This window comes from Rattus norvegicus, chromosome 19, assembly GCF_021556685.1.
Source record: "Rattus norvegicus strain SHRSP/BbbUtx chromosome 19, alternate assembly SHRSP_T2T, whole genome shotgun sequence".
Classification (NCBI taxonomy): domain Eukaryota; kingdom Metazoa; phylum Chordata; class Mammalia; order Rodentia; family Muridae; genus Rattus; species Rattus norvegicus.
In genome coordinates this window covers 71,778,011-71,801,223 of record NC_141552.1, presented here as the reverse complement: position 1 = coordinate 71,801,223, position 23,213 = coordinate 71,778,011, and the positions used below count along the sequence as shown (strand labels likewise).

General features: G+C 43.5%; 1 protein-coding gene across 6 annotated transcripts in view; it reads right to left on the bottom strand.

Moving 5' to 3' along the window:
• The window catches only part of Nrp1 (neuropilin 1), a 155,153-nt gene that overhangs the window by 11,814 nt on the left and 120,126 nt on the right, over positions 1-23,213 (bottom strand). For 4 of the 6 annotated variants that reach the window (NM_145098.2, NM_001433977.1, NM_001433975.1 and 1 more), the window contains 4 exons: positions 16,727-16,871; positions 12,721-12,825; positions 6,138-6,197; positions 651-788 (listed from right to left, as the gene is read on the bottom strand). In NM_145098.2, the coding sequence (NP_659566.1) occupies positions 651-788; positions 6,138-6,197; positions 12,721-12,825; positions 16,727-16,871 (448 nt within the window). The remainder of the gene's footprint in view (positions 1-650; positions 789-6,137; positions 6,198-12,720; positions 12,826-16,726; positions 16,872-23,213) is intronic. The other 2 variants (NM_001433976.1, NM_001433974.1) reach the window with 1 other exon arrangement.

The window sequence follows — 23,213 nt, the reverse complement described above, 5'->3', positions numbered from 1 at the left end:
AGGTTGAGATAGGTCTCCTATAACACATCGTTCTCCCTTTACATCAGGGGAACAGAGAAGAAGCACCACCAAGATGATGTACTGTGCCTGGTGATCCATTGGTGCAGAGTCTAGGATGGGGACATCACTGATGAAGCATTACAGAGTGCCCACCATGCAGTTATTCCTTTCCTGGGACAGGGCCTCACATAACCCATGCTGGTCTGGAACGCAGTGTGTAGCCAAGGTAAACTTGAACTTCTGATCCTCCTGTTTGCCCCTTCTGAGTGCCTAGATTGCCAGCACGTATCATGTCTGGTTTTAAGTTATTTTATTCCCTTCTACTGAAAATGGTTCAAGTTGTCCTTGGTAAAGGTTTGGAAAAACTATAATGAGTTTGAGTTCACTGAATATATCTAATGTCGACCTGACGTCGCTCCCCCATCCTTGCTCACTTGCTCTTTAGGAAGGCCAACCCATAGCCAAATGCAATCAGAATTCTTCTTCTTGCCCCTAGCCTCTTTCCAGTAAGGAATGCATGCTTGACAATTCTAGAAAAGAGAAAACATGAGCGAATGCTTCTAGTGTTTCTCATCATCCGTAAAGTTACAGGTGTCAGGAACCTTCCCACTAAAGATGTACCAAACACGGAGCCATGACGGCGCTCTCACCTGTGTGGTCCTGAATGGGCCCCGTCTTGCTGGTCAGCACCCTCCACCTGAGCTGCGCGTGGCTGTCATGTTCCCAGTGGCAGAATGTCTTGTGAGAGCCCCAGCCAAACTCGCAGTTAAAACCGTATGTCGGGAACTCTTCAGTGGGGAAGGGCAGACAGACATAAGGGAAGAATTAACCACCAGGATCAGGAAGGCCATTAATAATCAGGGCATCGTTTTTTTTTAAAAATTCCATATTTGTTCTAAAGCTATGGGAAATCCACCAAATCCAGGATTACCAAGAAACTAACAGTTGCATGAACACGCCGAAATGTTTGCAAAGTCACATTTAGCTTTATCATTCTTTTTCTTGTCCATCTTTAAAAAGATTATGGGTGGCCCACCAAATTGGGTTTATGTAAGATTTCCAGGAAGACTACTTTCTAAGGTACTCGTGTACAACACATCAGTGGTACTTTCCCGAGTTGCACAATAGTCGATACAAAAAATACTATTATTGAAGACGAACCATAAAAATTGATAAGCATCGATGATAGGAATCTTATTAGAGATTAGCCACAAGTGTCTGACGCTGGGATGTGAGTTGGCAGGAAGCCTGCCCCTGAGTTTCACTTCTCATCACGCCAGCTGATGGCCCACGCCTTTTGTCAGGAAAGAATGACTGGACCGTTTTGCTGAGATTATTTTCTTTCTTCTGTGCTTTCCATCAGGTCAATTCATTTCAGAATAAGCCTGTTCATTTTTATTTATTTATTTTATGGTGAATTTCTGCATATAAATTGTTCACCCCACTTAAAACCTCAATGTGAGGTCACATAAAGCCCAAATTCATTTAAACATTGACTCTTCAGAAATGCTTTTTAAAATCTTCCAAATGTTTCCTTTGGAGGTTGAAAGCATAAATGGGTTTGCAGGAAGGCATTTGACCTTACTGATCCTTAACCCCAAAACCTTTCATTTACTCAACTCAGTTCTTTGAAAGGGTCTTGAGTTTAGAAGTATTAAAAAAAAAATCGATGATAGGGTTTTGTTTGGGAAGGAGTCAGCAGAGGCTAAAAATCCTAAAGATGAGATCTTTGTCCAGTCCCCAGGCAGAGCAAGCCTGAAATTAGTCATCCACAAGATGGCAGTATTGAGTTGAATAGAGCCACATCATGGGTGTCTGTCCAACTGGAGTCTGGAAAGACTTGCAAAAATAAAGGAAAGCCTGCTATTATGGGCTGTCTTAGGGTCAGGCAGAGACCACGTCTTTGAGCATTTCTTTAACTTGCCCAAGTGTTTAATACAAAGTCCTTCAATCGCTCTTCCAGTTCTTTCCAGTGCCCCTTACCCTCCTCACTGAACAATGGCGTGAGGGGTTTTAATAGGAAGATTTATTAAATGGATAAGGATGCTTTACTTTGCACATTTTGGTTTCCAAGGAATTCTTTTCAAGTTCTGGTATCAGATTTTGGAAGGAACTCACTATATGAATAATCAGAAGAAAGTGGGAGGGATGTAAGTCCTTATAATCAGGAGGTAATGTGACCTCTCAAAGGGTGGGCAGAGTTGGTTCCAAACGAGAAGTTGGTCACACGATGTGAGCATTTGCACCTAGTCAGCTAGTGCAAAAGGGCAGCCAGAGTGTCAACGGAGAGGGAGTTTTCATGTGTAAGATATTGAAGCACGAAGTGGAACTTCATAAGGCTCAAAAATCTCTCTTGAAGTTACCGCCCTTGGGCAGCAAAGCTGACTTCCACAGAGGCACGGTCAACATCCTTGTCCTGGAATGTACTGTTGTGTAACCTCGTGGTAGGAAATGTTGATGTGAAAGTGTGAGGTTTTGACTTTTTGTTTTTTCTTTAGTCTGCTTTGTAAGATATGCAAGAGGGCAGAAAAGCTTCACAAGTGGTTTCATCTACTTTGCTAACACATAGAATTTGCTCTCTGGTCCAGAAAACCACACTGTGCACTATGTTGGCTAACATTCTGATGACATCGTAAAGCATATGAATTTGGCATTTTAGAAAAGGCCAAGATGTGGAGAAAGACGTTCCTTACATTTTCCTTCTTCTCAGTAAATAGTGGTTCAGCTTTATCTTCCAGTGACCTGGCCAGCCCTAAAATTTAACTGAGGAATCCACCTTACATGGTATTGAACCCTCCTTGTCTACTTGTCTTGTTTTAATAACTTACAGCTATCTTATTTATTAAAGAAGAAAAAGAAATCAGAGGGGCTGGGATCTAGGTTGTGGAGCTCAGTGATGACAATTGTATCAGCAGACATTTGTAGAGGGAAAAACAAACAGTCAAAAACAAAAACCAAAAAAACTTCATATGGATCACGAAGAAGAAAATGGAGAAAGAAGAGAAGAGATATGAAGATGCAGGGACCCTGATGGCTAAGCTTTTAAATTATTACCCAGGCCCTGGAGTTGTGCACAGTTCTCATTAAATTCAATAGTAATAATTGGACTAAATCCCTTCTTAAAAATAGCAGGAAACAATATTCTGAGCTTAAAACAAATTTATGGCTTCTGTGAGCAAATGCCAGCTGCACTACTGAAAGGATCTTGCCTGCAGTTGGGTCATTAAGCACAGGATGTAAGCAAAGATTTAATTTTCTAGTCAAGGTTCCTATCTAGCATGATCACTGCTTGGTTATCAGCTGGTCTTAAAGTCCAAGCAAGTGGTACGGAAGCCCACACAATCATAAGTCACCAAAATACTGTGAGCTGCTGTGGGGATGTGGAAAGACCCTCAGAGGGTGAAAGTCCTTTGCAACGAGAAATGCATTAAACAGGGAAGTCTATCCAAGCATGAATAGCCTTTTATGTCTCTAATGACAACCTAGGTAGTATATGGATATTGTATCTGTGCTGAGTGTATTATATTGATCAGAATCTTCAAGATGAATCTCTCTCTGTCTGTCTCTGTCTCTGTGTGTGTGTGTGTGTGTGTGTGTGTGTGTGTGTGTGTGGACATGTTCATGCATGGGTATGTGTCTATATGTATGTCAGAGGTAAATTTCAGATGTTGTTCTTCAGGCACCATCCTGTTTTGTAATCGGCTCTCACTGGGGCCTGGAACTTGCCGGGTAGGCTAGGCCTGCTAGTCAGTGAGCCACTGGGATCTGCCTGTCTCCACCTCCATGCATACTCCACACACCCTGTTTCTGTGTGGATTCTGATGATTGAACTCAGGTCCCCAAGCTTGCACAGCAGGGGTAAGTGCTTACATATACTCACTGAGATACCCACTCGGCCCTTAAAACAGAATCTTAAGATTCTGCTTCGTTTGCAACTGCTCATGAAAACAGAATCTTGATGAAGGAGTAGGGTCTGTCTGTGGCCACCTGTGAAGTGTGGGAGGCCTCACCTTGAGCTAGACCTGTCTGGAAGCACATTACCTCCCTGTGAGGCCCATGCAGTGACCTAACCAGAAGGTTACAGCGAACATATAGCTTTTAAAGGTCACACAGTGCATGACCCTCCAGTGAGGAGGTGAGGACCAGATTTATAACTCAGACAATGGAATAAACAGGAAACCATATAGACATTGTCTATCTCTATGACCAGGCAGGCTGTTTGAACCAGTCTTGTCTAGATGGTGGTAGCAACAAATCTTACTGATTCATGCTCTGTGTACACCTGCCCTCTGACTTCGGCAGACCCTGAGATTGGGCTGACAGCCCCTTGTTTATAAGACCTTCACAAGCGTGACCTAGAGGTCCTGTCAAACGTGTTATCGAAACCTCTACCGGTGTGGTCGCCAATGCCTTCATTTACACTCTTTTTGAAGAGCGCTATCTCGTTTAATAGGGGAGAAGAGAGGTGGATGAAGCAGGTGAGCTCACTATTTCAGGGTGCTTCTAATCCTTTCTAGCAAGAGAGGAAACTAGATGAGCAGCTAAAGTGCATAGGGCGCCATCACAACCTCATATATTCACTCGTCCTCTTCCTGATAGAGGGCCAAAGACAGTGTATTGAGAGCCATAGTTCCACAGCCTCAACCCTACAGAGAAACCCTACTTGGGACATGTAGACCAGGGCTTTCATCCTGGTAACAGACAGGTAAGAGTAAAATATTTGCGAACAGACACTGTGCCTTTTCCTTTGTCATCAGACTATTAAAGCAACATTGGAATTTCCTTGTGAATCTCATTCTGGGAGGAGGAAGGCTGCAGGCTGGGCCAGCCAGAGGGAGAACTTGGTCTCTGGGAAGACTTCACACAGGCTGACGGCATGCCTCTTGCCCTCCATTTAAACACACAACCCACGTCTGAATCTCTGAGATGGAGTTGAGGGTCAGGTCACTGGACCTCTTCCCAATGTGAATAAATCGTCTTTCTCTGCTTGTCACTATTACTTGTTTGTTTGAATGACCTGTTGAGGATAGGTGGCCAAACCTAGCTTATTGTGGCTGCTAGGGCCTGGGTTCAGAGCCTAGCAACATCTTAGGCTAGAGCCCCAAAGTCAAATTACAACAGGTCTGAGCAGGAACACAGCACTTGGTGGATTGAGGTGACTGAGGGGTTTGGGGCTATGTGGGAACAAGCATTTTGTCAGCTGAACTCCTGAAAACTGGGAGAAAGTTCTGCAGAAGTTTGCTTTGCAGTTTAATCGGGTCAATGGTGACGGTGGCCTTTAAGGAAGCATGCTAATTAGGGAAGTCCTTTCTAGTCCTCTGTGAGGCAGTCAGTGTGGAGGAAACACTGACACACACACACCACACGGTCCATTAATAAATGACTGCAGAGGCCAAGGCTGAGTGAACTTCAATAAAGGAAATGAAAGTATCTGGGAAGCTGACCCTCTCACCTTCCACTAATGATTAACTCCAAAGTATTTAAAAAAAATCCCTCTGGTTGCTTATACAACTGCTTCCCTTCATGTGAGTCTGTAGGGAAGAATGTCACAGAATACGAACAGAAAACAAAGGAGGGCAGCCTTTGATAACCCGCACCACTGGGCGTACAGAGTCCTTGGGTTTTCCTCTGAGCGAGAGGATAAGGGGGATGCTCCCAGGGTGTTTCTCTGCCCAGGCACAGTGTAAACCTTGGTTTCCTGAGCCAGTCTTGTGGCACACCCTCTGTAAGTGCTGTTGTAAAACTGCCAACTCTGTGGCAGGCACAACAGACAAACTTTGCGCTTCTTGATTCTGCAGAATGGTGATGAAAATAAATAGTTAGGCTGTGGCTTGTGAGATTTCCTTCTTCTAGTTTGCAAACACAGGCCACATCAGAGCTGTGCTGCAATTAAACAAAGTATGTCTCTCAATTCCCTGGGGGAGGGGGGTAGCTGGGACTTGTCATTCAGCAGTGACTGATGAGGAAGGGAACCTTGTTCACTGGGGCTTACCGGGGACCAAAAGCATGTGGCTTTTATAGCCTTGCTGTTCTCCTAGGCCTTTAGAGCAATGGAAGCCAGAAACCTCAGTGTGATGCTATTTTGGGAGTGGGATTGGAAGGGGTGTATGGAATATAGACACTTTAGGTTTTCATACCTGATTGGATGGTGCTGTCTATAATGGTTGGCTTCTCTGTGGCCAGGACAGTGGTGCCTCCTGAAAAATAAGAGTAGCATCATACCAAAGTAAGAAAACAAAGGTAGCATGCAATAATGTTACAAGCTCACATCTTTACACATTCCCCACAGAAAATTCTTACTTTAGTTCCTGCCAGGACCAATCACATTTGACTGATTCTTGGTCTACCACAATATCTAATTCAAACAACATTACCGTAAGATTGCTTTGTTTTCATTTTATGTATGTTTTGTGCATGTTTACCTGTGTGTGCAGATTCACATTAAGTGTGCAGGGGCATGCTCATGCAGATGCCAGAAGATAATCTAAGGTGTCGTGTCAGAAATATCACTTAGATCCTTTGAAACAGGACTACACAAGTAGGCCAGATTGTTGGCTAGTGAGTCCCGGGGACCCCAGCTATAAGCTTGTTGCTACTATGCTGTGTGTGTGTGTGTGTGTGTGTGTGTGTGTGTGTGTGTGTGTGTGTGTGTGTATTCTAGGAGTTGACTTCAGGTCCTTAGGCTTGAAAGGGAGCCCCATATCAATTGATCTATAGTCTCAACTCTAACAGCATTAAATGAAAAGACATTTGCTTACAACTTTTTTAAATGAACAAATAAATATTGTCTCTATGATACACAATCACTCTCTCTTTCTCGCTCTCTCTCTCCCCCTCTCTGTCTCTGTCTCTGTCTCTCTCTCTCTCTCTCTCACACACACACACACACAAACGCACGCGCGCGCGCTAAATTGCACTAATTAGCAAATGCATTACCCTACACCCCACTTTTTAATGGTTGTGGTAGTGAAAACTCTTGTAGCAATTTTCAAGTATGCCATACATCCTGGCATGTTTTATCATAAAGCATCCAGAAGGCATGAGGAGTCATGGACTTTATTCTAAGGCTAAATACAGCGTTCTGTTTCAAGAGTGAAAGACCAGGTCTATACCCTTCTCACTGACTTAAGTATTAAACTTGACCTACACCTTGAGGCATTCAATACTTTCCAGAGTTTGAGAAGTGGGCCTTCAGGGAAGTCATGAGGTCAGTCCCCATGAGGTATTTTTAAAACTGAAGTTTTAAAATGGATGGCTGTGGTTCTTCCTGTTTTATTCTTTTCCTTTGGCATAGCTGTTTATTTTTTCCAAGAACAAATATTCTGCTCAGAGTGTTTTGGAGAAGTGGTAGAAGTATCTGAAGGCAAAGGGGATAAACACTTCTTCCCAATCCCAAGGGACTTGAAGATTGACTGGTAATTACATGAATACTTGCAGATTTGATTCAGCCTGGGACTTCTTGGAAATCTCTGTCAGGGAATGGGCAGTAGCCTTTGCAGACTTAAACTTTCTTCTGCAGGGTTGCTCTGCCCTCCACTCACCATCAGTCTAGGCTGTTCTAAGTAGTGTTCTCTCACACTGTGTGTGTGTGTGGTGCTTGCCTATGAGGATACATTCACATGGACACATGTGTGTGAGGGTGTCCATGAATGTGTGTGCTCCAGTATACAGAAGCAAGGTGTTCATCTCAGATGTCAATCTTACCTTGGGTTGTTGAGATGGGGTCTGTCTCTGAGACCTGATTAGGCCAGGCTGGCTAGCCCAAGGGACCCTCCTGTCTCTGCATCCCCAGTGTTGGGATTACAAGCACATGGCACTATACCTCATTCTTGTGTAGACTCTACTAAGTCCTCCCAGGCCCATAAAGGGTGTTCTCAAACTTGCCACAAGAATAACCTTGATTACTCATTGTAGTTTCCTATTTATCCCCTCCGGGACCTCAGTGGGAACAGAATCTCTGGGAGAAAAGGCCTTGAAATAAATTATTTTCCAGAGCTTCTCAGATGAGTCTTTGACTCATTGGGTCTGGGAAACAGTGCTGTGCTGCTTTTTACTCAAAGGCATAAGAAGCCATTCTTTTCTTGAGTGTTTTTGCCACACAGACTCTAGTGCAGGTTATGGATCTTCTGTGTTACCATGCATATATACATAGATATGGTGTGGAAGCCAGGGGTCAGCATCGAGTGTTTTTCAAATTGATCTCCACATTACCTTAAATTATGTGTACTTTAAATGTACTGCTCTCTCTCTCTCTCTCTCTCTCTCTCTCTCTCTCTCTCTCTCTTTCTCTCTCTCTCTCTCTCGTGTGTGTGTGTCTGCCTCTCTTGTGTTGGGATTACCTGTACACACTGGCACATCTGACCTTTTACGTGTATCCTGGGATCCGAGCTCAGGTCCTCATGTAAGTGCATTATCCGCTAAGCTATCTCTCTAACCCCAAGGAATTGATCTTTATTCCACAGTATAAACCCTGGCCTACTTGGGTAGGGGTACAAACAGGCTGCAGGGTGTTCTGCCTCACTTCATGCAGATCTGTGATGATCTCTGTCCTTCCCTACAGCTCCATAGACCAGAATTCACACTAAATGTGCTGTGATACATTACAGAGGTGCAATATTTTGCTTTTGGTACACCTTGAGGTTTCCGAGCTGACCCTTTGCACTAGCATGTGCAAATGCTAAAGTCCCAGAGTGCAAATGCTAAAGGAGGATCACATGCACATGGCTTCCATGAAGTAAGTAGGCACTGGAAAGGAGGGATTAGGCACACTGAGAGTTAAGGGGTTTCTGATGGCAGGATTGGATGGAGGCCAGAATACATTAGCATACTGTTCCCAGTAGTCTGAGAGGAGAGGGATTCAAGGTGAACAGTCACTTTCATATCTGTTACACATGATCAGTTTTGTTACAGGCTGTAAGCTGAATTCCACTGTTGGGTCCTTCATGGCTCAAGGTGAAATTTCACCTCCCACTGCCTTTCAAAAGGGTTTGCAGTTGAGCAACTTCAGGAGTGAATCTTAACTTTGGCCAGAAAACATAGAGGCACAAGTTCTCCAGTCCCTAACACAGGACCCAGTTCACCTGAATGTCAGCATCATTTGTGAGTAATAGCATTGGCCTGGAATATTTGTACCCCTCTATATCCAGACATGTCATCCCAGGAGTATTTGAACAGATTCTGAATGTCCTTACTTACTCAAGAGAGAATCAACTTTTTTCTATACGCCCTGCTCTTGGAGTTCAAGTGAAAACACTCCTGCTGGCTTTTATTACACTGGGTACCCAAAGTTGATAGTTCTGGTTGTAAAGTCTCTCACAATTAGCCGAAAGGGTGATGTGAGTCTATGCTGACTAGATCAGTGGTTCTCAACCCTGTTAATGCTGTGACCTTCTAATACAGCACCTCATGTTGTGGTGACCCCAACCATAAAATTATTTTCATTGCTACTTCCTAACTGAGTCATAACGTAAATACTTTTGGAGTAGAGTTTTGTCACAGGGAAGGGGGCTCACAGGATGGAAACCACTGCTCTAGGGTCTTAGAGGTGCTTGGGTTAGGAGAGCGCAGGGCGTGTGTGTGTGTGTGTGTGTGTGTGTGTGTGTGTGTGTGTGTGTGTAACTTTTCCAGGAAAGGGCAGTGCTCACATAAAATCATTTTTTAAGAATCCAGTTACCTAACCTTTCATCTGTAAAACACTCACTCTCTGAGCTCACACTTGCCCCAGGCAGCTTTCTACACACAAAACCCATGCCTCCTAAACTCACACCTGACCCAATTAGCTCTCTATGTGTAAAACACACACACACACACACACACACACACACACACATTTTAGTTTTGACTTTAATATAACCAATGAAAATGAAGTATGAGAATGAATAGGATTTTGTGCTCTTGGTGGGCTGTGGGCTGCACATGGTCAGCCTCTGAGAGTCTAAGTATGGTCACAGATTTTTAGAATTGTTGAGACATAGTAGCCTAAGAAAATAACTATTTTCTTTCTTGCCATGGTAACTTTAAAATAAGAAGGATTTTTTTTCTCTCTACTGAAAAAACCATTTCAGCATTGTAGGTAAAACAAAACCTTGTCTTCTCAAGGGCTGTCACTGTTTCCACTCTGAATGACACATTTTCTGGGGTGCACAGCTTGCCTCATACGTGATTTGCTCCAGGCTAACAGCCTTGCCCTATTCATTCAAAGGCTCCAGTTTCAGTTGGCTCAGTCATGAACTAATGTAAAAATGAGAAGACCATTTGTTCGGATATGAGGAGTAAATCTCAGCCTTTGTTTCTAATCAATATTAACTGACCACTTTAGGGCTCATAAGGATAAGAGCCCTCCACACAGGGCAACTGAAAAGGATGTTCTGTGATACTGAAATGCCTCCTTTTTATGAGGGACTTCACTGAGGCTGTGTTGGGCTACAGAACCCTGAGGCTTACAGGCAACTTTGGGAAGATTATATGAGGTCTGTCTTGGGGATAGAACTCTTTTCTATATCAGCCACAGAACTTGTTGTCTGATGTGAAAATGCTTCTGCATTAATTGGAGAAACGCTTTATGGCTTGTGGTTATTCCTATCTAAGATTTGCACTGACAGCCCATAGCAATATGATGTGTCTTGGAAATTTAGAGGGCAACAGTTTCAAGTTGGTTAAGACTTAAATATAAACGTTCTTGTTAGCCGTGCTACATTTCTGGACTGATTTTTTTTTCCTTTTAACCTGCATTTTACTCTGGAGCCTAGAGCTCGTTCCTTCTTCCAGAGGAGAGATTTTGAAGTAATTGGAAATGAACCAAGGGACATTCCCTAAATTTTTTGCTCTAATGTGTTTAGCCATCAGCCTTGCAGTATTAGGAAATTACATGATAACACCTTCAATTTTGCTCATTAAAATTCACTATGGGAGCTCTGGGTCAAGGGGTTTGGGAAGACAGTTCAGCAAAGTACTTTCTGCACAACCTAAGAACCTTTGTTTCCCAGCACCCGCATAAAAAGTTATGTGCATGGAGCCCAAAAGAAAAAGCTGAAGTGAAAAGGGGGCACCACATGATCAGAATGAAAAGCAAGCTGGAGTGGAGGTGGAAAGCACCTACCAGAGGGCCTGTGCACCTAGTGCAAGTTAGTCCCACAGGCTTCTCCATTTTGCTACAACAGCCTGTGTCTGTGTAAAGGACAACAGCCTGAACTTGCTCTTCTTGTTCTGGCCTCTTGAAGCTAGGCATGCTGCTCAATGAGGGCCAGACTCCTTCCTATGTCAATCTTGGCTTTTCTCTCTTTGGCCTAGAGAGGACCCCATCCTCAGCGTTCCTGAGAAGCAGTGAACACCACCATCTGTTCAGGGCAAAGCTGAATCTATTCTCACATGTCACTCCAGGACCACTATGTCCAAGCACAACTGTCCTATGTGTATATGTTCTGAGATGCATGTCAAGTCTAGCCTGATGTCTTCGTCCCCAAGCCGACTGCAGCTACCACAGTCAAGCAGACATCCACTAGCTGCCTGCATCATAGACCATCATACTACAACACTGTAGGAGCTCTCCTGCCCTGGCGCTTCCTGACACTTGTTACTGTCACCAACATTTTCCAAGCAGGATTATGCATAGAGGTCCAGCACAAGTCTGAAGACCCTCAAACAAGCTCTGTCTGCATGTGCTAAACCACATCTGTCTGGTATGGACTCTCCTGAGAGCCAGGAAAGGGTTTGCGTCTCTGCAGACTGTGGCTGTCCTTGTCTGTTTAAATCTGGTGCAGTTGTTTTTCATATGGTATGGAATAAGAAGAAAAACAGGCTTTTAAAGCATAGTTATAAGCTGAAATACCTGTCCTTAACCTTAGTGTGAGGTAGGTAGACAGAGGAAGCTCTTTAGAGCTCACTGGTCAGCCAGTCTAGACGAACTAGAAAGTCTCCAGGTTTAGTGAAAGACTCTGGCTCCAAAAGCTAAGAACAGACTGAGGAAGATGTTCAATGCCCACCTCTGACTTTCACAAGCACACACACAAGCACATGCATATACAAAACAAAACAAATGTCGGATTTTCTGTCCTACTTAGTCTTAAGGGTCCTGTGATACATTCTTGCAAAAACAGGGTATGAATTTTAATGCCCTGGCCAGTTTTGAAATGGACAATCCTGTCTCCATATTTCTTAATTTACTCTGTTATTCTGAGAGGAAAGAAAGGTTTCTTTGTAGCTTTTGTGGTTCAGGCAGTGTGAGAGTAACAGCAGACGAACCCTAAGACACTGGTGCACTCCCACCTGAAGCATCTGCCAGCACGGCTGATGTGATTCAGCCTTAGTAAATTTTAATATTAAACGATTTACAAAATCCTAACTTAAAAGCTGCATTAGAATTAGAAGTCTAATTTGATCAATTTGTTGGATAAAGTCTCCACTCAAACCATTTTGTCCTCGTTAGGAAAGGAAGTGAACGCTTTAGAGCATGTGGTTAGGGATGGGTGGCGTGCATGGTACAGTGGGAGGAGCTGCCTAAAGATGAGCTCAACACAGCCAGCTCTGAAAACAGTTGTGCCTGCTAGGGGTAATTTGTTTACATGAGCAGTGTGAGGAAATGAAGCCATACATGGCGTGGCAAGGCTCCCTTCTCCAGGGGCCCTGCCAGCACCCTGCCACCAACCACTATGAGTGACAAGTACACACACAGAGGACACAGACGGACAAGACACAATGATGGAATGAGGGTGGGTTCTGCACCTGTGAGCTGGAAGTCATCACCTGTGCCACTGTGGCAGTTGGCCTGGTCATCGTCACACTCGTCCACGGGGTTCCCATTGGGTGTCGTGGGTCCAGCTGTAGGCACTGAAACAAGATCCAAGTATTACTTCTCAAACTTCTAAAGAACCATTCTTGAGGCTCGGTTAGTTGGATCTGCTAAAACTTGTGCAGTAAACTCAACGAGCAGAGTGGAGGTCAGGGATCTGTTCTGCCTCTCTCTTGGGAAGCTAAGTACTCCTGAATTTTAAAGAATGAATGAGCTGCTAGGCTCAGGTGTTTGATCCCCATCTGCTGCAGGAGCACTCAACACATAGTTATCTATGCAAACATTTTTTTTCTTGCAAACCTCTTGAGTTCTCCCAGATTATTTGTTCATGACCCTGGAGTCAAGAACCCCTGGGATAGAGATTAGACCATGTTTCTTTCTATTCCTAATGTACTAAGAAGTCACCCCCACAAATTCTATCAAAGACTTAGTATTGACTAGTTTGCGGAGTGGGTTTTTTTTTTCTGCACAAAGAAGCATCAGCTCACACTCAGCCTTGCACTGTTCTCTGTTCAGACGTTGTTCTGTTTCCCTCTAAGCCGATTTCAGCCTGAGACCCCCATCCCAGGCAGCTGTGTGAGCATGGCTGTCTCCTGTGGGACGAGGTCAGCTTACCTGTCCAGTCTCTCGTGGGGTTGCATTCTGCTGCTGACTGAGCCCCATGTATCTTTGAATTTGTAGTTGAAAAGTAGCCAATGTTAATCAGAGACTGCTTTTGAAGTCCTTTAAGTTTGGTTCAGTCTATTTTTTTTTTCAACCTGTTACTCATTTTTGCAATCTGTTTAATATTTACAGTTCTGGGATTGTATTTCACATTACAGGACAAGAGATAAGGGTCAGGTTCTTTGATCTAAGAAGCTGGAAGTAGGATGGGAGTGGGGTGGGGGGCTCCTCTCCAGCTCTGGTCAGGAAGAATTTACCAGTCACAGCTGCTTTATTGGGAAGAACTTCACACTGTTACTGTGCTTAAGGACTGCACAGAGTTAAGAGAAATACAGAAGCAGAGGGAACTGAGTTTCTACTGTCCCAAATCCCTGACCCCAAGAGAGTCAGGAAACCATCATGCACAGATGATATGTGCTATTTAGGCCCGTCTCCTGAACTTTGCAAACTAGTTGGTTAGTGAGTTCTTGGGATTTGCCTGTCTCTGCTTCCCTAGTGCTAAAAGACAGCACCATGACCAACTTTCCTTCACATGGGTTCTGGGAATTGAACCCATGGCCTTATTTTTGAAAGGCAAAAATTTTACCTATGGTGCCACCTACTTAGCCCTATTACTTATTCATAATACCTCCCCATGCACACACTCATCTGAACACACATCCACATACACTTCTACCTGCTGTACACTCACTCCTGCTGTACATGTACTCCTGGATCCATTCATTACTGTCACTGTGTTGGCAGAATGCTTTGACCACTCACGTAACTACTGTCCCTCAGCTACCACAGTTCTTGATAACATGCCTCTTTTAATACTTTTCAGCTCTGCTTTCTCTGCTGACTTCTCACTGTGAATGGTGCTTACAAGAAGCAGCTTCATGTTGGAAGTGGTCCAAGGTAGTGCCTGGGTTCCATTACAAGGAACAAGAAGTAACTCATTTTATGCCTCAGTTTCCCTATCTGAAACTTTGGGAGTCTTTAACAGTTGTTAAAAAAATTGTGCTCAAAATAAGAGAGAGAAAGAGAGTCCTTCAAGGCTAAGTTGGACCTCATCATCTCTCTGATAGTCCTTCAGATACCCACTAAGAAGCTTGATCCTGGTGCTCATTTGCTAAAACCAGAGAATAGGTCTAAGGAATAAGAAGACAATCTCTTGACATGAGCATTAAGAAGTGGTGGAATTACTTTTCCTACATAGTGTGTATTTAAAGAAAAGAAAAAAGAAAAACCTGGTTCAGGGCAGTGCTGTAGGTCCCCCATCTTACTCACTCCAGAATTGCAACTGGCAAACTGCCACAAGGCTCGGTGTTTTCAACCCTCTGCTCATTCCACCTCCTAAATCACAGTTCTTCCAGGATCAGGATGAAGCACCTGCCTCAGGCCACCACCTTTCCTTTCCTAGAGGACTACACTTCTCGGAAAGCTGAATGAGAGCACTTTACACTTGGTCAGGATTGCTAACTGCTTCTTCATCATTTGCTTGATCCCTGCCATGTGGTTACTGTTGGTCTGCACTGATAGTGTTGGAAGATTAAGACTACAGACTTAGAAGCTAGAACTATGAAGAGGGTGGGAAACAAGGCCTGGTTTCAAATATAGATCAAAAAGTAGCCATGAATTACTCAGCAGTGTGGTGATTGATAGCCTAAAACCATATAGTGCATACAGAAAGTTCTACGGCATTTAACTTGCTCAGGAATGTAATTATGTTTGGGTAGCTCAACACACACGTAATTTTGAAACCCGAGGAAGGTGATATTAAAAAACCTTCTTTGCAACAACTTTAAGCATGTGCTCAGTTGATTAACATCTGGGCACCAACACTAGCCATTCTCCTAGGTAACCCAAAGAAGGACCTGGAGGTGGAAAAGCTGGTGTAAGGTTACCCATTTATATACAAATCTAAGGCAGATGGGAATTCCAGTGCATCAAGCAACAAATGGTACAATAACCAGCTCAAATCACTCAGCACCTCTATCCCAGGTAAGATTTTTGGGTCTGAATTTGTCCTTCACGTGACCTTCATATGATAATCTGGGAAACGAGGAAATGTCCTTCCATAGACCCCATCATATCATATACTTTATCACAGGTCAAACTTTGTGTCTTCCCAGAAACCTAAGGAATTTGTCCAGGATGTCTTGTCCCTCTGTCAAAGCTGCTCCTGCTATAGCAGGACATTAGCCAATACCACAGACAGAAATTTGGATGGGAAAGACCTCTATTTTATTTTCAATAACTTTATTTTATTTGTACTAGAGAGAGTATGTGTATGTGTGTGATTTATATATGTTGGTGCAGATAAGTATGTGGGGCCCTGTGCACACATAGAACTCAGAGGTCAACTTTCAAGGGTCAACTCTTTTCTTCTATAGAGGGTCTAGGGATTGAACTCAGGTTGCCATCTTGGTGACTGCTTTATCCACATTACTGAAAACCAAAGGAGTTGGCTACAGGTTTTGGAGAGTAGGCAGGAGAGGGAACATAGTGGTTAAAGGGCTTTACCATCCTGCAATGGCAACATTTCAGAACTAGAGAACGAGAAAACTGTGTGTACTCGAAGACACTGGTCTGTTTACTATAAAACGGTAGTACCCATCAGGAAGATCACAAATTTGAGGCCAGCCTGGGCTTCAGTAAGACCCCCATCTCAAAAATATGTGAAATGAATTCTGTGTTATGTAAGTTTCATTTCAATATTTTTGTATGTGGATCCTCAAGTGTGTGTAGGTATACATGTGCACATATACATATGAAAGCCAGAGGTCAACCTTGGCTGTTGTTCCTCAGATGTTATCCACTTTGATTATTGAGAAGGTATCTCTCACTAGGGATCTACCTGTCTCTGCCTCTCCAGTGCTGTGATTACAAATGTGTACTACCATACTCAGCCTTTTCTTTTCTTTGCTTTGCTTTTCAAAATGTGAATTCTGAGGCTTGAACTCAGGTCCAATATTTGTGTGGCAAGAATTTTACCAACCAACGGAACCATCACACACACACACACACACACACACACACACACACACACACACACACTCAAGAGAGACAATCTCCTAGACTCCAAAGGGAAGAAAATCAGTGTAGACTACTAAGGCAAATTTGGATGTTCTGTGGCATGGGCAGCTGCCAGGCCTCGATGACTTCCAGGCATGAAAATGCAGTTCATTCAGGAGAAAGGGTAGCAGTTTTACCACAGCACAGTCAGAGGCATAAATGCAAGAGAAAATAAATAGGAAGGAAAAAATCAGAAGGCACTCTGAGAACTATAGTTACCTTCTACTTCACAGCCCAGTAGCTCCATCCTCAGTCCGAGCCCACTATGTGTGGCTCTCTCGGGGTAGATCCTGATGAATCTTGTGGAGAGAGGTGTAAAGGCCCGGAGCTCAGGTGTGTCATAGTTGTTGTTGCCTTCAAAAGACTGTGAAACAAAAACAAACAAACATGGGTTAGTAAGAGAAAAAGTAGTAAGGAAAGGGTAGACAGTACATCAGGTCAAATCCCTGCCTTTCAAGGCCTTGGGTTCAAACTCCAGAATACATGTAAAAGAAAGTTGGGCATGGTGGTGTGAATTTGAGATCCCACAACTGGGGAAACAGAGCTGAGGCAGGCAGATTCCTAGAACTGAACCAGCTATCCTAGTCTAATTAACTAGCCCCAGGTCAGTGAGAGACCTGTCTCCAAATACAAGGTGGAAAGTGCTTGAGGAATAACACCAGAGGTTGTCCTATGGCCTCCTCATTCATGACCATCCTTGCACACAAACCACACACACACACACACACACACACACACACACACACACAGAGGAACATATCTGCCCATGACCCATACACATACACATGCATGAACATACTTGCCCATGAACCCCTCACAAACACACACACACACACACACACACACACACACACACACAGAGAGAGAGAGAAACTCACATGCAAATAGACAGACACAAGTACACACATATGCACCAACACATAGACACATAACCACACACACACAGACACATTGACACATACGCATGCAGATAGGCACACACACACACACACACACACACACACACACACACACACACACACACAGAGAGACACACAAGAGGACACTCTTGATTTCTTCTTTTATGACAGTAGAAACTCTTCCTTTCTAAGAGGCCAGAAACTGAGTATGAAATAAATGGAGTAGAAAGGTTAACAGAAGGAAAGATGTATACATTAAAACTGTTCTCAAAGCCTTGCAAGAAAAATCACCTTCCTGCATCCTCAGTGAGCTCTAGAAGTTCCCACCTCTCTTTCTAGAGAAAGGGAGGCGACTGTAAGCAGCTGGGGCAGCAGACAATGATTTGTGGGTTCTGAGAAGGTAACACCCGTGTCCATGATGTCTAGGTCTAGGTGGCATGTCCTTCATCTCTTTGTGGTTGATGAAATTCCTGGTCAGGACTCAGAGGTTCTTTGTTAGCAGATGAAGGAAGTTTAAGAGAGAAACTTGCCTGTATTTTCCAGGTCCCTTATGCCCTAGGGCAGAAATTCCAAGGGGTACATTTGTGAATGGAGTTTACCTGATTTGGGGTAGGTTTCTTTCTCTCCCCCCATGAATCTGGAATTCACTAACTGGCTATGCTGGCCAGCCAGTGAGCTTGGGGGACCCATGTGTCTCCACTTCCTAGCTCCCATGCTGACCATGTACATGAATTTGGGGGAGGGGCTGTAACAGACCTTCTTGCTTCCTCAGTGAGTACTTTACATACTCAGCCACCACTCAGAACTCCTGAATCAGGACTCTTATAACTCTTATAACAGAGAAGCAGGGACTGAACCTTTTCCTTTAGCAATGGCTTTAGAAGTGAGAAAGGGAAAAACAAAGATGGTCTAAGGACGGACCAGTGTCATTTACAGGAATCTTGCTGCCTTTTGGTATAAACATGTGTGCGTGTGGGGGGGCATGCAAGCATGCACACACTCACACACACACTCACTCACTCACTCGCACAGAGAGGAGAGAGGCGAGCGAGAGCGAGCAGACAACATTTATAGTGGTACCATTTATAATAGATACCACATTTCAGTCAACACCCTAGTTATAGGCTCTTAAATGAGAGGCTCCTGATTATGCTCAAACTTGGTCGCCTTGACAAGGATGAATTAAATCCCTGAAGAAGAAAGAATTAATTTCCTTTTGTGATGCTTGGGTTAGAAACAAGGCATTCAGTGCACTAGGGAAGTGCTCTACCCCTAATCTTTAGCTTCAGTTTAGAGATAGTTTAATGGAGTCCAAATGCTATATTTCAGGACCTTGGTTTAAACCAAAAGTAGAAATCTGTTTCCTTAAGGAGTACCACCAGCTGAAGGCACTTACAGATCAAAGGCAGTCAACAGCAGTCTCTGTTACTAGGGACTTTGCAGTGGTTGATTGAACTACAATGTGTGTTAGTACCTCTCAGTCCCAGCATGCCCCCACCCTGTGTGTGTGTGTGTGTGTGTGTGTGTGTGTTTATGGGGCCAGAGGACAACTTTAAGACTAGGTATTATTCCCTTTTTTGTTTTGTTTTTGAACAGTGTCTATTGGGGTACACTGATCAGCACCCTAATAGCACTTCTTTCTGAAAAGAGACCCGAGGGATCCATTTGCCTCTGCCTTCTCAACTCCTAGGACTACAAGTATACTCCAACACAACTGACTTTTTATGTGAGTTGATCAAATTTAGGTCTTCAAGCTTGCAAGGTAAGCACTTTACCTCCCGAGCCATCTCGATAGACCTTTATACATCTTTTATAGATAAGGAAACAGAGTCACAGAGTAGTTAAGGAACTTGCCTACAGCACAGCCAGGATTCAAAGCTAGACTGACTTAGTAGCACGCTTAGCTATACCACTAAGATGCTCTGGCTCTCAGAAATCAAGTAGTATAATCTCTTCATTTTGTTTTGCTTTTGAGGGGAGAGGTCTTCTTATGATACGTACCCAGGAGTGACTACAGTTCCCCTGCCTTGGCTTCCTGTGTAGCTGAGATGTTTACTGTACCTACCTTCTAAGTCTCTTCACTACTAGGAAAGAACACCAAGTTCTAAGAAATGTCTGTATTCAGGAATTACATTGATGTTCACTGATGGGCCTATAATTTGATGCAAATTGGCAACAAGATGGAGTCGCCAAGCAGAGTGGGAACACATCCAGTGGGCTCAGCGCCATAACACAGCACAAGATGTGAGTATCTCCTGCAGAACATGCCATGACAAGAGGAAACATGTAGGAAGAGACAGACAGACAACTAATGGCTCTGGGTTTGTGAAATAAATTAACTGTCCTTTTATACCTCAAAAAAAAAAAAATCCAGTAGAAATCCAACATGTCAACACTAGAGCTTAATTAATTAATTTCCTTTTTAAAAGAATACATTTGCTATCAAGGTCCTGACTCTTGATAGATTTGCAAGTGTTGTGAGTAATTGAGAATCTGACATATAGTACTGTTAGACCCAATTAAGTTGTTGTCATCAAGACACTAATTGTAACGAAAACACCATTACTATACAGACAAGTCCTGTCTATACTGATGTGGCTAGGAAGATCATAGGAGGAAGCACCGATGTCTTTGGAATCCTGAGACCCTTTCTTCACTTCAGCTTGGACAAAGAATGAATACAATGTGAATACATTATAAAAGTTGTCAGTGGCAAGCTGTAAAAACACCATCAATGGAAGCATGGAAGGCAGAGAGCAGAGGCTTGCTGAGGAATCAGCACTGGTTTCTATAAATCATCATGCTTTAGGTCTTTGGTTCCTTCTAGTCTGGAGGAGTCTAGATAATCTGGACCCTGAGGTGTAACCACCCTGGCAAGAAGGAAATTAAAAGAGAAGTGATTGTGCACTCACTTTACTTTTGGACTATTGAAAACAACAGACCCCAAAGAATTAGAATTTCACTAGTAAATTCTGGATGAAAGAAAAGGCTAAAAGGCTAGTGCTCACCAGAGTGGGAGCTTGTCTTCCAGAAAGAAATTTCACACAGTTCTGAAAACTTGTCAGACCACTTTGCAATAGATATATGGGAACTTAGACAAGGGTGGGTTAGTGATGGGAGAGATCACACTTGACCAGCACTGCTTAGCCATGCACACCTCTTGGCCTGTATTTAAACCTAAGCCGTGTGCTTAGGGTCAGTGATACCTTTTTTGTTCATATTTCTTTGGAGCCACACTGACTAAATCTTCTTTCTCTGCTTTTTACTGTTATGTGTGATATCCAAGACTAACCTGTTAGGCTACAAGGGCCAGGCTCTGACCCTAACAGCTCTGGTAGAAGGCAGACATTGCCAATTACATGGGGTGTGATTGAGGGAAGGTACAGAGGGGATTAACTCACAAAAGCATTGTTTTATCCTACAAATAGCCTTTTTTCACTTTTACATGAAGGATGTCTGACATCTTTGGTAGACAGCCAGCATTTGTACCATTAAGTAGAAAATGTTTCAAATATCTTTATATAACTTAAAAATGTAGGCTATCTGAAAGGGAAGACTTTTACTAACTTTCATCTCTACCTTAATGTTATTATTTTAGTTGAAGGGCACGATAAACACCATAGATTAGGTTTAGCCTAAGTGATTAGAATCCATGGTTTCAGATACATAGTGACAAATGTTTCAGGACTAAAATCCAATGTTTCAATCGGTCTCCAGCTGAAGTTGAAACAAAGTTGAAACACAAACATTATCTTCTTGTGCAACTCTGTATTGGGTTTACTGTGTCAGGCTGATAGCTTCAGGCTCCACTGCCATGAGGGTTAGATGACAGAAAACATATGATGCTTCCTATCCAACACATATGGTGACTTGTTTGTGCCTTCAGAACCTGGTGTGAAGAACATGTCACAACAACACACCCTACATCGGCAGCAGCAGGGAACATAGCTTTGCTGCCTATCCATGCTCTGAGATGACATCACAGCTGTTCCATTCCTTGAAGTCATTGTACAGAAAACTCTAGCTTCTAATGTGTTCCCCTAAGTCAAGAAAGGTTGGGTATAAAAAAGGACAAGTGGACTGGGGAGATAGCACAGTCAGTAAGGACTGAGTGTGATTCCTAGAAGCCAAGTAAAACTGCTGAGGATAGTATCATACACCTATAATCCTATCACTGGGGAGGCAGAGACAGGAGAACTCCTCAGTCTTGCTGGACTTAGCCTACATAATGGGTCCTAGACCTGAGAGAGACCCTGTCTCAAAATGTGAGGTGAATAGTATCTGAGGAATGATGGCTAAAGTGTCCTTTAGCTTCCACATGCTTGTGCATGGCATACCCAAGTACAGTCACACATACAAGCATGCATGCATACACAGAATCACAGTGGAAAGTAAAACGGACATAAGAAAGAAGTGAACTTATGAGCTGGGGCTATAGGTAAACCAATTGGTTGAGTTTCACCCAATATGCCCTGGAACCAGAGTTTCATTCTGTGGTACTGCATACATCAAGCAAAATGGGTATCCTGTCATCCCAGGAGGAGAAGCAGAAAGGTCAACATCAGCTACCTAGTTAGTTAGGACTCAGCCACAGTTGGAGCCTACATGAGGCCCCATCTCAGAAAAGAAAGAAAGTAGCCACATGCAATGCTGAAATGCTTTAGAAAACACAAGTTAATTCAGGGAGGGACACAGGCTTTCCCCAGCCAGAACACTGGTTTAGTCGGTGGTTAGGAGCTCCATTGCTGACCTGCAGCCTTTGGAAGATAGGGTATCACCCTCAAAGTCACATATCTAGAGGGAGGGAAGCTGGCAGCATGGCCGGGATTACTTCCTATCTGCAAGACCTTACTACACTGGTTGTAAAGTGAAAGAATGTCCCAGCCAATGAGCTGCAGTCTTCACCCATTGGGGAGCAGCTTTGGGTGGGTAGAATTAGAAAGTCCCAGAACAAAGGCCAAATGTGTTGGTGTGAGAAGTGTCACTGGGGTATGTGAAAACCTGGGGGCGGGTCCTCATTTTCATCCCAAATCCACTTAAGGCCACCCAAGCACATTCCTGGGACCCTTTCCAACTCGATGCGGTGTGCTCAGGAAGTACAAATAAACGAAGCCAACACTGAGTGAAACCTAGTGACCAAAGCATATCTTCTGGGTTTAAAACTTATACCACATTCTGTGAACGCTGGGATACAGTAATACTGAGATCGCCTTCTCTTTTCATTAGATTAGCAAGGAGTGACTGAGTCTTAAGAGGTTCCAAATTCATTAGAGTATTGCTAAGCATTATTTACAATAGCTAAAATTTGAAGAAAAAAAAAACCCTAGTATCCATTGGCAGTGAATGTATAATTAATTCGGCAGTGAATGTATACATTAATGTGGTTATTCACATGGCAGAACAGCATTCTTTTCTCAGAACGAATGAAATTGGGACCCACGATTCTTCACTCTTACACTATGCACAGAAACTGAAAGATTGGCTTAAAGGAGGCTCCAGGGTGGTTGGAGCCACAGGGCAGGAAGTGGAGTGGTGATGTACCAGGGACTCATGGGAGGGGAAGCTGAGAGGGATTACTGAATGTGCTCAGAGTCTCGGCTCCACCAGATGAACGATCTGGAGAAGAGTTGGACACAGATGTGAATTTATAAAGTCACTGTCTTGATGTATGCACGCAAAGGTTCAGATGGTAAATTCCATGCATGCTGTATCACAATTGAAGATGTATTTGTTTTGTTCTGTTTTGTTTTTTATCTTTTTGTTTGGAGACAAGGTCTCATTTTGTAACCCACCTGGGCCTAGAACTC